General features: G+C 54.8%; 1 protein-coding gene across 3 annotated transcripts in view; it reads right to left on the reverse strand.

Moving 5' to 3' along the window:
- The window catches only part of Col16a1 (collagen type XVI alpha 1 chain), a 53,254-nt gene that overhangs the window by 1,336 nt on the left and 39,255 nt on the right, over positions 1-12,663 (reverse strand). For all 3 annotated transcript variants that reach the window (XM_026782182.1, XM_026782183.1, XM_013348275.2), the window contains 17 exons: positions 12,066-12,110; positions 11,896-11,949; positions 11,605-11,640; positions 11,208-11,270; positions 9,067-9,138; positions 8,840-8,893; positions 8,193-8,237; positions 7,979-8,023; positions 7,629-7,682; positions 7,199-7,252; positions 5,016-5,066; positions 4,623-4,712; positions 3,164-3,199; positions 2,300-2,344; positions 1,387-1,575; positions 988-1,054; positions 138-314 (listed from right to left, as the gene is read on the reverse strand). In XM_026782182.1, coding sequence (XP_026637983.1) covers positions 138-314; positions 988-1,054; positions 1,387-1,575; positions 2,300-2,344; positions 3,164-3,199; positions 4,623-4,712; positions 5,016-5,066; positions 7,199-7,252; positions 7,629-7,682; positions 7,979-8,023; positions 8,193-8,237; positions 8,840-8,893; positions 9,067-9,138; positions 11,208-11,270; positions 11,605-11,640; positions 11,896-11,949; positions 12,066-12,110 — 1,177 coding nt within the window. The remainder of the gene's footprint in view (positions 1-137; positions 315-987; positions 1,055-1,386; positions 1,576-2,299; positions 2,345-3,163; positions 3,200-4,622; positions 4,713-5,015; positions 5,067-7,198; positions 7,253-7,628; positions 7,683-7,978; positions 8,024-8,192; positions 8,238-8,839; positions 8,894-9,066; positions 9,139-11,207; positions 11,271-11,604; positions 11,641-11,895; positions 11,950-12,065; positions 12,111-12,663) is intronic.

The following is a 12,663-nucleotide window of genomic DNA, read 5'->3' on the forward strand; positions in this document are numbered from 1 at the left end:
GAGAGAGAGAGAGAGAGAGAGAGAGAGAGAGAGAGAGAGAGAGAGAGAGAGAGAGAGAGAGGAAAGAGAGTCACAACAGCCAGCCCATGCACAGCTGCAGATACCCTATACCCCAGAGATCCAGAAGGCAGAGCTACCTCTCATTCCTGGCAAACCCTGGCGTCCTTCTCGGCCTATCTGACCAGGGAGCCCAGGTGACCCTGGAGCACCTGGCCGGCCTGGAGCACCATCCTTTCCAGGCGGCCCTGGCCGGCCCGGAGCTGCTGCCACCTCCATGGGGAACTGCATCCTGGAGGTATAGTAAGCCATCCTCTCTGTAAGGAAAGACAAAGGCCAGGTCACTGGGCGACCAGGTGCTCAGAGTGGCTGCAGATGCTGCAGACATGCCACCAGCATGGGACAGCCTCCAAAGAGAAGTATCAGGCTGGGGAGCATGGGCTGCTCTCCCGAGGGAGGTCTTGTGTTGTGGCCCCCATGTGCCCTCCCATTCAGACCTTTCAGAAGCATGGATCTGATTTGGGCATCTCTTTCCTGTAACCATCACCCTTGGTCCACCACTGGCTTCAGAATGTGGTCCAGAGAGGTCTCTTTCCTAAGCAGGACGCCCAGCATCCATGTTCCCCTGAGTCCACAGCACACAAGCAGGAAAAAGGCTTCAAACCAACCCTAGCGGCACCTTCTGCCTGCTCGCCCCTCTCCTCAGAAGTGCCACTACACAGGCTCCTTTGAAATTGGCTTTCTTAACCTCCTCTGCTCGAGTGGGGGATCGGGAGGGCAGAAGAGAACCGATTCATCTCTGAACAGAGCAGGTGACAAGGGAGGTCTGATGGATAGGTGAGCATATGCCTGTCACCTGCTGTCTGAAAATGTGCGAGGGTGGGAAGGGGAGGACACTGGAGCTTTAAGGAAAAGGAAGGCAGGACCGGGTGAAGAAATGGCTGGTAAGGGCAAACATTACCCACTGCCACCCAGCCGGCTGCCAATTACCATCAAACATTTTAATGATCTCTTGTCTGATGAACCTCTTGATGTCATCATAATTCACCATGTCTCCCTGATGAAAGAGAAGAAACCTGGCCTCAATTATACGTCCAAGCATGGCACTTTCCCAGTGAACAGACTTGATTTCCAGAAATAAAAGATGGAGCAGAGGGTAAAGGTCCTGGGAGCCTCCCACGGAGGCTTAATCCAAAGTGCTACCCACCCTGAAATAGTACAATACATTTTGTGCTAAAATGCAGCTTGGGATGGGAGGGGCACCTGAAGCTCCCCCACTTTCCCCTGAAAAACTAGATGCCACCTGGAGCTGAGCTCTTTCCTGGAGAATGTCAGCAGGAGTTGCTAAAGTAACCATGTGCCAGCCCATGGTTGTTGGCCTCCCCTTACCATAGAGCCTGGCAAACCAGGCAATCCAGGGTTCCCTGCAGGCCCTGGGGACCCAGGGTGGCCTCTTTCTCCTGCAGGACCTGGTGGCCCAATAGGTCCCATGGAACCGCTCTTGCCAGGTCCCCCCGGCATGCCAGATCGTCCCTTCTCTCCTGCTTGGCCCTTCTGTCCTGCAGGTCCTGGGTCACCCTACAAAGACAGCAAGTCACAGACAGCATTACTGACTTTCCAAGTCTGTCACAGTATGTCAGCCCCTTCCCCAGGTGCCCAGCATCCCCCGCTGAGCTGATACAGGCTCCTATGTCTTACCACCTCTCAGAGCAGTGCTTCTGGAAGGCAATGTTTGCATCCCCCTTTGCTGGGAAATGCTCAGGCTCCCACATACCCTCAGTAGGGAGGTCCCTTTCCTTGCCCAGGCAAGACCATAACGCCGTCCTCACACCTTCCTTTGCCAGCTCTAGCTGCCTGTCACTCTCTGGTCAAGCAGATCCATGTTGCTTGGATCTGCTGTCTGGAAGGCCTTCCCAGCCTCAGCGCCCTGATGATTACCTCTCTGCTTTTCTATGCTGAGTGTTCTTGTCCTTCCTGCAGCCTTCCTCCCTCATGGCCAGTTAGAGTTAGGAGTCCTTCCTGGAGTCCCATAGCACCGCTTCCACACTCTAGTATCAGTGTGACTAGGCGAAGGGACTTCTTTTTACTCCTAGACCAACCCAGAGGCCCTGGAGTGAGCCAGAGTGGGCCATGATGAGGGGATTAGTGAGACCTCCATTCCCCAAGATATAGATGGGACAGTCCCAGGTGAGGTCACATGTCCCTTTCCTGACTATTGGCCACCCTAGGCTTCCTCTGTGGCTACAATTGCAACTTGGGGTTCCTGAGTATCTCTTTTCAGACCCAGCGAGAGGTCGCTCACCTTTGGGCCGGGAGGTCCATAGAGCCCCTGCTTTCCGGGAGGTCCCTATAAGAAAGCAGAAGTTTGGAGTCAAGTCTGGGCAGCATCACTGAGGCTCCCTGAGGTGGGAGCAGGGGAGGTGCAGTGGGAAGGACCACCATTTTCTGCCCTAGGACCCTGGTTATGTCCAGCTGGGCTGTGTGGGAAGAGATGACAGCTTCCCTTCCGACCAGAGGGGGCTGACAGCTGGGAGGGAGGATGACGTCCCCGGGGGCATGGCCTTGTTTGATAGCATTGGCTGATCCCTCGTCACAGATGAACTGATATGACAAGAAGTCAGAGTGGGAAGGCCAGTCTAAAAGAGCAGAGGGCCCGGTGGGGGCCCAGGGAACGTTTGTTTGGAGACTGTTAATCATTGTTATCTCTTTCTGACCAGAAACAGGGTCCTCTTATTCCATGAGAACAAGAGTTACCAGCTTCTTGCATGTAATTGGCCCTAGATATCTATAGGGGACGGTTCCGGGATCCCCGTGTATCCCCAAGTCTGTCTCGAGTCCCATTTGTAAAATGGTGTGACACTTGGTATAACTTGTGTGTACCAACCAGTCTGTGTGCTCTACGTCACCTCTGACCTGCTCAACAATAGCGACCAGTGGAAATGCTGCCGTGTAGGGAATCGTGGTCAAGGAAGACAGTGAGCAGGCGTGGGGACACATGCAAGTTTTCCCTGAATATTTTCAATCAACCTGAAATTGGAAACTATGGGTATAGTTTCTATAGGAGATAGTCTGTGCCCATGGCGTACGCTTACTGAATGAGGGATGGAACAAGATGAGGACCAAGAAGAAATGTCCCCGAGGGGAAGAGAGAGCAGCGTAACTGTACCTCTTTGCCAGCCGCACCATCCGACCCAGGTTCACCCTGGGGAGCAGAGAGCATTAGAAGCAGAATGAGCAGTCAGTCAACCCCACCTTACCTCCCTCACACCTCTTTGTTCTATCAAGGAACCCTGATCCTGCAGTTCCCTTCCCTCCCCACTGCAACCTGACGGACGAGGGCAGAGGTGTCTTTTTTTCCTTGAGAACTGTATGCTTTCCCTGGCTCTCGGTGTGCAATAAATGCTTGCTGAAGGGCTACATGAACGGTGAGCCTCTGTCCTCAGTGAGACTGGCCAGGACAAGCTGACTTCCTTCCTTCCCCCACGACACTACAACAGTTCAGGGCTGTCCAGCCCCTGACCCCCTGAGTTGCCCAGGCCTTTCTGGTGGCTGCTGGAGAAGGAAAATCTCTGATTGCAGGTCAAGGGTTAGAGGCTGCCAGGGCTCTGGCAGCTCCTGAGTCTGCAGGGAGGGAGGGAGCCTGGAAGGGATGACATTCCCAGGGGTGGAGTTCACAATGAGCGTGAGTGCTGACCCCTGGCCCTCTGGGAAATAGGTCCAGTGACCATGCCCACATGGCATGTCCTCATCCATCTCACCAGGGACTAACAACCAGCTCTGGTTTGCTACTGTGCTCTGGAGGAAAGTCTGCTTGGTGAGAAAGCCCGGTCATAGAGACCTGGGCCCTCTTCTTTGGTTTCTCAGAACCTTTACATGCCCAAGACCAGCAAGCAGCTCCACTCATGTGGTTTGCCTGTCTGGACCTCCATAGAGGGAAAGCAGCGCAGGTTGGTGAAGGGGCACAAAATTTGCAATGGCGAAGGGGTGCAGAATTTGCAGTGAAACAGGCTGGGGATCAAGTCTCAGCTCTCCCATTTACTAGCTGTGTAACTCAGAGCCATCAGCTCAGTCACACTGAACCCTCATTTCCTCATCTGAAACCCCAGGGACAATTGGACCTCCAAATAGTGTTGCAGAACACATTAAGAGAAAACACACATCCAACATAAGCTAAGGCTCGCTTCGGCACAGTCAGTGACCAATATAGCATCACTCTGAATGCTAAACGGGCTGAGATCAAGTCTGGCTTCTGCAGCGCTCTGAAAGTTACAGTAATAGCACAGTATTTCTGGTTCCTGACATTTTCAAAGACTTTTTGTGGTTACTGACAAGCTCCACTGGGGCAGGGGCAGGGCCAACACATGGACCAAGTCCTCTCTTCCTGGCACCTCGTCAAGGGGTCTGCATTAGGTTGATGATATGTCCTCTGAGGCAGTGCCCTTGCGTGCAGCTGGCTCAGTGCTGGCTTGCAGGGCTTGTCTTTCAGGATACAATACAATCCCTAGACACAGGCCCATGCTGCTACCCTGCCATGCTAACACCCTCTCCTTTCCTGGAGATCCCAGGTGTGTTGGATAAAGTCAAGTCCTCTCCCCTGGGCTGGGCTATAAGATGTGGGGTCTTACCGGAGGGCCAGGGTGTCCAGGTGTGCCAGGTTGGCCTGGGAGGCCTGCCAAACCCCTTTCTCCAGGGGCTCCCCGATCTCCTTTCAGGCCCTGAAAAATAGGATGAAAGTGAGCGGGGAAAGGAGAAGCAGAACCCACGAGTCCAGAGGCAGAACCCAACCCCCACCACCATGTTCCAGGGGCCAGGCTCCACAGGGGCAGATGGCCCTAGGATGGCCTTGAACCACCCTTTGCCTCATCCCAGAAGGGAGATCTTTAGGACAAGTGAGAGGCTGCTGCTAAGAAGGAGGGAGAACAAAAACATTCTCCATCCGTTGGCTTTGGAAAGAGCCCACAGCAGAAAAGACAATGTTCAATGTTCCTCGAGGAAGTACTTGGAAGAAAATCACTTACCATAGTGGAGATCCCAGGTGGACCCGGCTGGCCTGGAGGCCCCTGTGGCCCCTAGGGACAGGGGAGACAAGGCATGGTAAGGGGTTTGACCTAAAGCCCAGGCTGGAGGGGGTGTGCGCGGCAGCAGGAACATCCCTACGCTGCTTTCGCTCTGCTCTCCTCCCGAAATCTCCCCTTCCTTCCTGTCTTACACTTGAACTTCTACCAGGAGCTCTGGTTCCAGAGCAGAGGCGGGAGGGGCTGAATAGACAGGACCCTTGTGCCCAGTGCTCACTGACAGGTGCACCTAGGTTGTGAGGTGCAGAGGCCAAAGGCAGCGGAGGACGAACCACTAGCTGGGACCTCTCCCGAGACCCTGTGCTCCCTAAAGGCAGCCCAGCCTCCCATTGTTTTGTGGAGGAGGGAAAACCAGTAATGAGGTTTTACACTGTAGAGGTGAAGGGCAGGGACAACAGGTACCAGAGACCATGTCCCCCATCCTCTACAGCCACAGAAGGGAATCCAGCTGTCTCCAAAGTCCTTTTCCATATCACGGAAGGGGGAGATCTTTGGGGACAGAACAGAAAGGCTGACCCAGCATCCACATGGGAAAGCTCTGGAGCCCCACACTCTGGGAAGCAATGACACTCTAACCCCCCCGCCCGGGGTTGTCCCCTCCTGACACTGCTGGAGCTATATCTGAGATGCCCACAGTCCAAAGGTCACCTCCCTCAGCACAACAATACCTTCTCTGAATCCAAGAGTGCTCAGCTCCTCCCCAGAGCACATCCCTCCACACCCCTTCCAGAACATTCTGGCACCATGGCACCTATACTACTCATGTAAGACTCCTAGGGTGGGGATGCTCATTGGAACCAGCACATAGCAGGGACCAGGGTAGAAGAGAGGAATGACGGGGGAGCCCAGCAGGTCCTCATCCATAGCCCCCCACCCTGTGGAATCTCTACCAGGCCCACCGTCCAGTGTATGACTCTCTCACACTTAATGTGAACGGGCCTGGGGGGAGCCCTGGGGTCCCCAGCACAGAGTCTCTGTAGTCCTTGAGATACACAAAACGGGGACCTGAGAATTCCTGGGTTTTTTTTTTGTCATGAGCTATTTTTAATGTTCCCAAACACCTCCTGAAAATTATACAGCCATGCTATACTAGCACACCAGTGGATTTGCTCTCGGGAGCCCTGTCGGCTTGGTGCCGTCACACTGATCAAAGGCCACAATCGGCAGCCGTTTGTGTCACTGATGAGAAAAGTGGATGGAAAAATACAGTATTGCTAAATAAATATGCTCTCCAATTCCCCCTAATGGCAAAACCACCACCTGCCCACCCAGGCACTCAGCAGAACTTCTTGGTCCCTCTCTTTCCACCGCTCAGCTTGCCCTTGCTTCAGAGCGAGCTCCCTACCTCTGAGTGCACCCTAGATCCCGAGCCCTCTGTTCCCTCTTCCTTCCCACCACCCAGCCACCCACCTGCCACTTACCAGCCCTTTCCTGGGCATACCTGCCTGCACCCACCACAGAGGTATCGTTTTCAAAGTTCAGCTTTTCTGGTCACACATGTATCAAGCTACCCCAGTGTGACAGTCTTCAGGTCCCTCAGACACATCAAAGCTTTTGGTTTTGTGTATCCATGTCCCTTCTCCAGCAATGGCTCCCCTAAAGCAGTGGTTCTCAACCTTTAATATCTCATGTTGTGGGGACCCCCAGCCATAAAATCATTTCATTGCTACTTTGTCACTGGGATTTTGCTACTGTTATGAATCATAATGAATTGATACACCAATATCTGATATCTCAACCCACAGGCTGGGTACTGCTGTCCTAGCGTTCCCCACCTCCCAGGTGTTCCCTGCAACATCCCCTTTCAGACACATGTTTCCTCTGCCTGCTGGGAAGCCCTGTGGGATAAGGGCCCTTGTCTGTCTGACTCCATGCTGTGGCCCTGATCTGCAGCAGATCGCTAATAACTACTTCCTGACTAACGGAATGACTCATGTCTGGTCAGCAAATGTGAGTGTGCACACTGAACCCCAAAAGTGGCAAAAAGCAAAAACCACTGAGTCAGATGAGCCTGAAGCCCCTCATACCTCTGCCTGGCTAGGACAGCTACTGTGGCATAACCAGCTTACCCCATCCCCAGGGGCATCCTAATTCATAGAAGCAGAGACAAAACCAGTTTAACTCACAAGATGACCTGGGGGTCCTGGTCGTCCCTGGGGTCCCATGGCACCAGGCTCACCCTGCAGGAATCAGAGAAAGAAAGAGGTGACACAGAAACCAACTGATCTGCATATGTGTGGCTGATCGGTAGGAGTGGGTTGAGGGTAGTGGCCTGCAGCAATGGCCAGAGGGCTGGACAGAGCTCTGAACTTTGACCCTAGCCTTCCACGGCTTAAGAAGGCCAGGCTTTGTCTTTTGGGTGGTTGTGGAATTGTCCTTCTAGGGAGAGGACCAGTTACACCTCTCAAGATGGAAAAGGGTCAAGATGTGCAGTGTGGGGTGAAATTTCCCAGCAGAAAGCCAAGGAGAGAAGGCAGCCACTTTGCCAGTGTGGGGAAGGAGAGGCTTCATCTTGGGACACAGCAGAGCCCAAGGCTGTGTGACAGCAGTCCTTACCTCTGCACCTGGCCGGCCACTGCTGCCAGGGGGACCTGGTTTTCCGCAGTCACCCTAAAAGAGAGAGGGGACAGTGGAGTTTAGTATCTCCACCCTCTGTTGAGCCTGGATAAAGTGAACTCTGCCACCTTGCCCTGGCTTTGACCAGAGGGTCTCTGGCACCCTTCGGCTGATAGGTAGCAGAGTCCTGACTCAGGTCGGCAGGCCCTAGTGGCCTCAGGAAGCTAGGGTGCTGGAGTAACATCTCATTCTGGGACCAGGCGACATCCTAGACCCAGGCTGGGTTGCCATGTCTAGCTGGACTGGGCCTGAAGAGAATAGGGATGCCCGTTGTCCAGAGTCCCCCTTACCTTAGGCCCAGGGAGGCCGGGATGCCCTGGTTTCCCCTTGAAACCCTGGAAGAAAAAGCAGGGAAATGTTTCTCTTACCTCCTCTGAGATGCTCCCCATACCCTGCTCAGGCCAAATCAATGGAGTCTATCACAGTCCTGGCGTGAGGACTGGGAGGCTGAGGATGGCTGGGAGGAGGCTCGGAGCTCCTGGCTCCTTCCTGCTCTCAACTTACCGGGGGTCCCATGAGTCCAGGAGGGCCAGCGGGACCTGGGTCCCCCTAGGGAAAGAGAAGGAGCATTGAGGAAGTTTGGTTTGGCCTCCACCCAACTCCTTCCCCTCTGCCTCTGCCTCTGCTTGTCCGAGTCTCCCATCTCAGGATTTGGTGGGGCAGAGGGAACTCAGCCTGGCTCGGCCTCTGATGGGCTGGGGACTGTGAATGGGTCCCAGCCCCTCTGTAGGCCCGGATTTTCTTTCTTTGGTTAAGGATAGGAGTTGACCTCAATGTTCCCTGTATGCCATGTTCCCATCTCTCACAGATTCTCCAGAAAAAAACTCAACCAAGGAGCCAGGGCCTGCTCAGGCCTGTAATGGCTACAGCTTGGTTCTCCACAGAACCTAGCTTCCTTTCTCTAGCTGCCCAAGTTTTGGAATATAAATGGCATCTCTGTCACCATTCTGTCTTCACTGAGACCAATCCACTGAACCTGGCTAAATCTATTAGAAGGAGTGAGAGACCCGAGAAGTCTGATGCCATCTGGGAGAAGAAGCAGCCTAGGAGGACACTTAGGCACCCTGATGAAGGGGTGACTTCTCAGCACACTTTATCAGGAGAAGGTTAGGGAGGGGTCCTGCCCACCCCACCCCCCATCCCCATCTTACCCTCAGGCCGGGCTTGCCATCCTTCCCGTCCAGTCCTTCCAGCCCAGCCGGGCCCTGCAGACAGGGGAAAGGCATTTCTGGATGCTGTACTATCTCTGGAAGGCGGATCCAGCCCCACGGCTCTCTCTACCTCTTACCCAGCTCACATCCCTGCCACACATGTGTCTGCTCACATAGGCACTCACTCCATCCCTCATACCTGCCAGGCGCTGAGGGCACACACTCACCTGAATCCCAGGAGGGCCTGGTGGCCCAGGGGAACCAGGCAAGCCCGAAGGACCTCGAATCCCTTCACTGCCCTGAAACCAGAACACCCAGTGAAATCAGGGCAAAGGGGACCATGGACCCCTGGAAGTCAGGGCATTTGGCTCCCAGCCCTAGTTCTGTCCTGACCTGATGAGCATCTGTCCTCGTCTGCCAAGCCCCCCACCACCACCATTTTCCTCACTGCTTTATGGAGAAAGAACTTGCTCAGACCAACCTCTTCTCAGGGTTGTCCCTGGGACTGGCACCTGGATGGGTGGATGTGTTTAATCTTTATCACTTTAATGACATGCCGTGTTTGTGGGCTCTAACACCTCAAGGAGAAAAAAGTGGGGGAGATTCCTGCATGACCCCTCGAGTACCACGACCTGCTGGAGCCAATGGCAGCGCAACACCCCATATCTGCTTTGCAAAGATGGGGCTGCGGAGCCCAAGGGTAGGGTGGGAGACCCATGGTGGCCGGGGCTCAGGGAAAATGCCACAGAAGTGTCACCAGGAAGCACACTCTGAAGAATGCCTGGGATGGGGCAGGAGGAAGCTAGAGAGGACCTAGGGCAGAAAGGTTTGCATGTGGTCACATGGCTGCCTGACCTGGGTATTGGGGCCCTTATGGTTGATGGACTGGGAGAGGAAGCTGGGCCGGTGGTCACCTGACTGGGAAGCGCCCTGAATAACAAGCTGCACTTTGTCAAGCAGGCCCAGTGCCTTTCAAATCACATCTCAGGGTCCAAGGGGTTGTTTTGGGGAGCCCTGAAGCTGGGCACATGAAGTAGGTTTCTGGCCCAGAGGATAGGACTTCAGAACCTTCTTCCAGGTTTTATACAGAGCATCTTCCCTTGTGTCTGTATTATTTGAGATTTTACATGAACTTTTGTCTAATAAAAGGCTCAGGGACTGTAAAACGGCCTGCAAATACAGCCACAGTCCCTGGATGGCCCCTTAAGGCCCAAAGCAGGGCAGCGGTGAGAACAGGCATGCGGACTGGGATGTAAGAAGCTTAAGGAAAGGCTGCTACCTCCCCTGGGCAGAAGAGAGAGGCACAGCCCTGGATCAGTGGAGGGGGCTGCAGAAAAGGGAAAGAACTACAGGGGAGAAAACCAGGGGTGTTGCAATACCGCCATCCACCAGAAGGGGTCAGTACGGTTCTAGCCAATGTCGGCCTCACTGAGCGTTGTGATGGAGCATCTCCTGCCAACAGTTTGGGGTTCTCTGCAATGATCAGCCTAAGGAGGACTCCACAGGGAAGGGATGAGAGGGAGCTGTCAGCCATCAGAGATCTGCCTATGGCTGATGGGTCCTGGCTTGGGGAAGCAGTGAGGGGCTTGTCCTCTCTTCCAGTGGGGAACTCAGCTCTGATGGCTCCCTACCTTTTGGGTTCTCCCCACTGTTTTTTTTTTCTCACTTGTTTTTCTCACAGTCAGAGGAAAGAGGCTCCCAGAGACTACAGAACATCACAGCTCCCTGTGCACCCCCTCTTCCATCCAAAGCTCAGACATCAACCTTGGGGTGTCTGACAGCTCCCACCCGGTACACAAAGGAGGCCCAGCTTCTACAGAGTCAGGGGTGTCCTCTCCAAGCCACAGTAGGGCTACGTGTCCAGTTTAACAAGGCAGTCTCAGAGTAACGAGTGTGGTTCTCCACGGCTGCTGTCTCTGTCTTATCACAAAGTCACAGGTGACTCCCGTGTCCTCTGGCCCTTGGGGACAGCCTAAGAAGAGAGGCACGCTCCACCTCTAGCTGTGCCCTCATTTGAGGGATCCCGGTTCCATCCTTTCCCTTGGCTCCTTGCCCTCTCTGCTCTCTCTTGAGAAACGAAGCTAGGCAAAGCTGGCCTGTCACAGTCTAGTTACCCACCTCTCTTGCTCCTGTGCCTCCTTCCCCACCCTGCTTTTGCCACTCTCCTGGCAAATGGGAGCCCAGGATACGCAGAGGCTGCTCAAGGGTGTGGGGAGAGCAAGGGGAGGGCAATGGGAGGGTACAGGGCCATCCATGGAGCCACTGGTTGCTGAGCCCAGCCTTAGTGCAATGGAGTTGCCTGTGGATTTCCTGAAGGCCTGAACAGAGTCATGAGAGCTTCCTGGCTCAGATGTGGGTTTCTGCTCACCTTCTCTGCTTGGGGACCAGGAGGACCAGGGGCTCCAGCTTTGCCTGGGAATCCTGGGGGACCCTGGATCGACAAAGAAGCAGGCAGGAATAAAAGTGGGGCTCCATCTCCCTTCTTTCTCTGTGTGTTTCTTCTGTCTGTCTGGTCCTCTGTGGCCACCCATAAGGTCTGCTCTTTACATCTGGCTTCTAGACTCTATCATGGCCACCTACACTGTCCGGCCACCTACACTGTCCGGCCACCTACACTGTCCGGCCACCTACACTGTCCGGCCACCTACACTGTCCTCCCATCTCTTGACTCCCCTTCCCAGGTTCATTTTCGTCCAGGGGGTACTGGCAAGACCTGCTCTTCTCAATGGGACCACATTACAGGGAACTTTTGTGTCTTTACTCACCGGTGGGCCTGGAAAGCCTGGCTGGCCTTGAAATCCCTAGGGGAAGAAGTGAGGAGGTCACCCCTACACCTGGCCACTTGGGTGGGAAGAGGAACGGGTGGAGCAGCCTGCAGGCTTTGTCCTCATCTACCCAAGATGGCCAGTAGGAGAGGCTCTGGCTAGGAGGTGGGAGGGTGGGTAGGAGAACCAGAACTAGCCTCTTCAACCCCGCCCCCAGCCTCTTCAGTCACGCCCCCAGCCCCTTCAGCCACGCCCCCAGCCCCTTCAGCCACGCCCCCAAGCATCACTCACCTGGTCACCCTTCTCACCAGAGCTCCCCTGGGGGCCTCGCTCTCCTCGAGGACCCTGTCGCCACAGAGAAGAATATAACTGAAACCCACCCTTCCAGTCCCCAGGCCACAGGGAGGAGTCAGGAGACTCCCCGCCCCCTCCACATCTCCATGGCCCTCCCACTCACTCACCGCTGGGCCTTGGGGACCTGGAAGGCCTTCAGATCCTGGTGAGCCCTGGGGACTCAAAGGAACTGAATCAGTCATTCAGAAACAGGAGGAGTGAGGCCTGGGGATGGGCAGAGTACGCGGTGGGTGTGTCCTGAGCTGATAAGACTCTCAGCCCAGGCCCCTCGGTTCCCTAGAACCAGTCTGCTAATTAATCCTACTACCTCCTGTCCCACTCCGAAGCTGCCAGCAAACAGCAGCTGATCTCTCCTTCTTAGGCACGGCTCCGACTACGCCATTCTCCTGCTCAGAGCCTCGAACGGCTCCCCTCTGTCTAATGAATGAGCCTGTGCTTTCCTGCTGGCTTCCCAGGCATCCTGTAACCCATCACCAACCACCCTTGCCTGCTTCCTGTCCCTCTCCCCGCTCCCTCTGTTGTGTTTCGCTCAGTTCAGATTGCTGTCACCCCCAGGCCTGAGCGTTGCTGTCCCCTTTCTGGAATGCCCACCACTGGTCGCCCTTCCGTGTTGCTGAGCCCTTAGGGAACCTGGGAATAGCTCCAAGCTGTTCCTGCCAGGACCCTACCCGTGACCTCCGTTCTCTGTGGACAGACACCATATAG

Source organism: Microtus ochrogaster, chromosome 10 (assembly GCF_000317375.1).
Source record: "Microtus ochrogaster isolate Prairie Vole_2 chromosome 10, MicOch1.0, whole genome shotgun sequence".
Classification (NCBI taxonomy): domain Eukaryota; kingdom Metazoa; phylum Chordata; class Mammalia; order Rodentia; family Cricetidae; genus Microtus; species Microtus ochrogaster.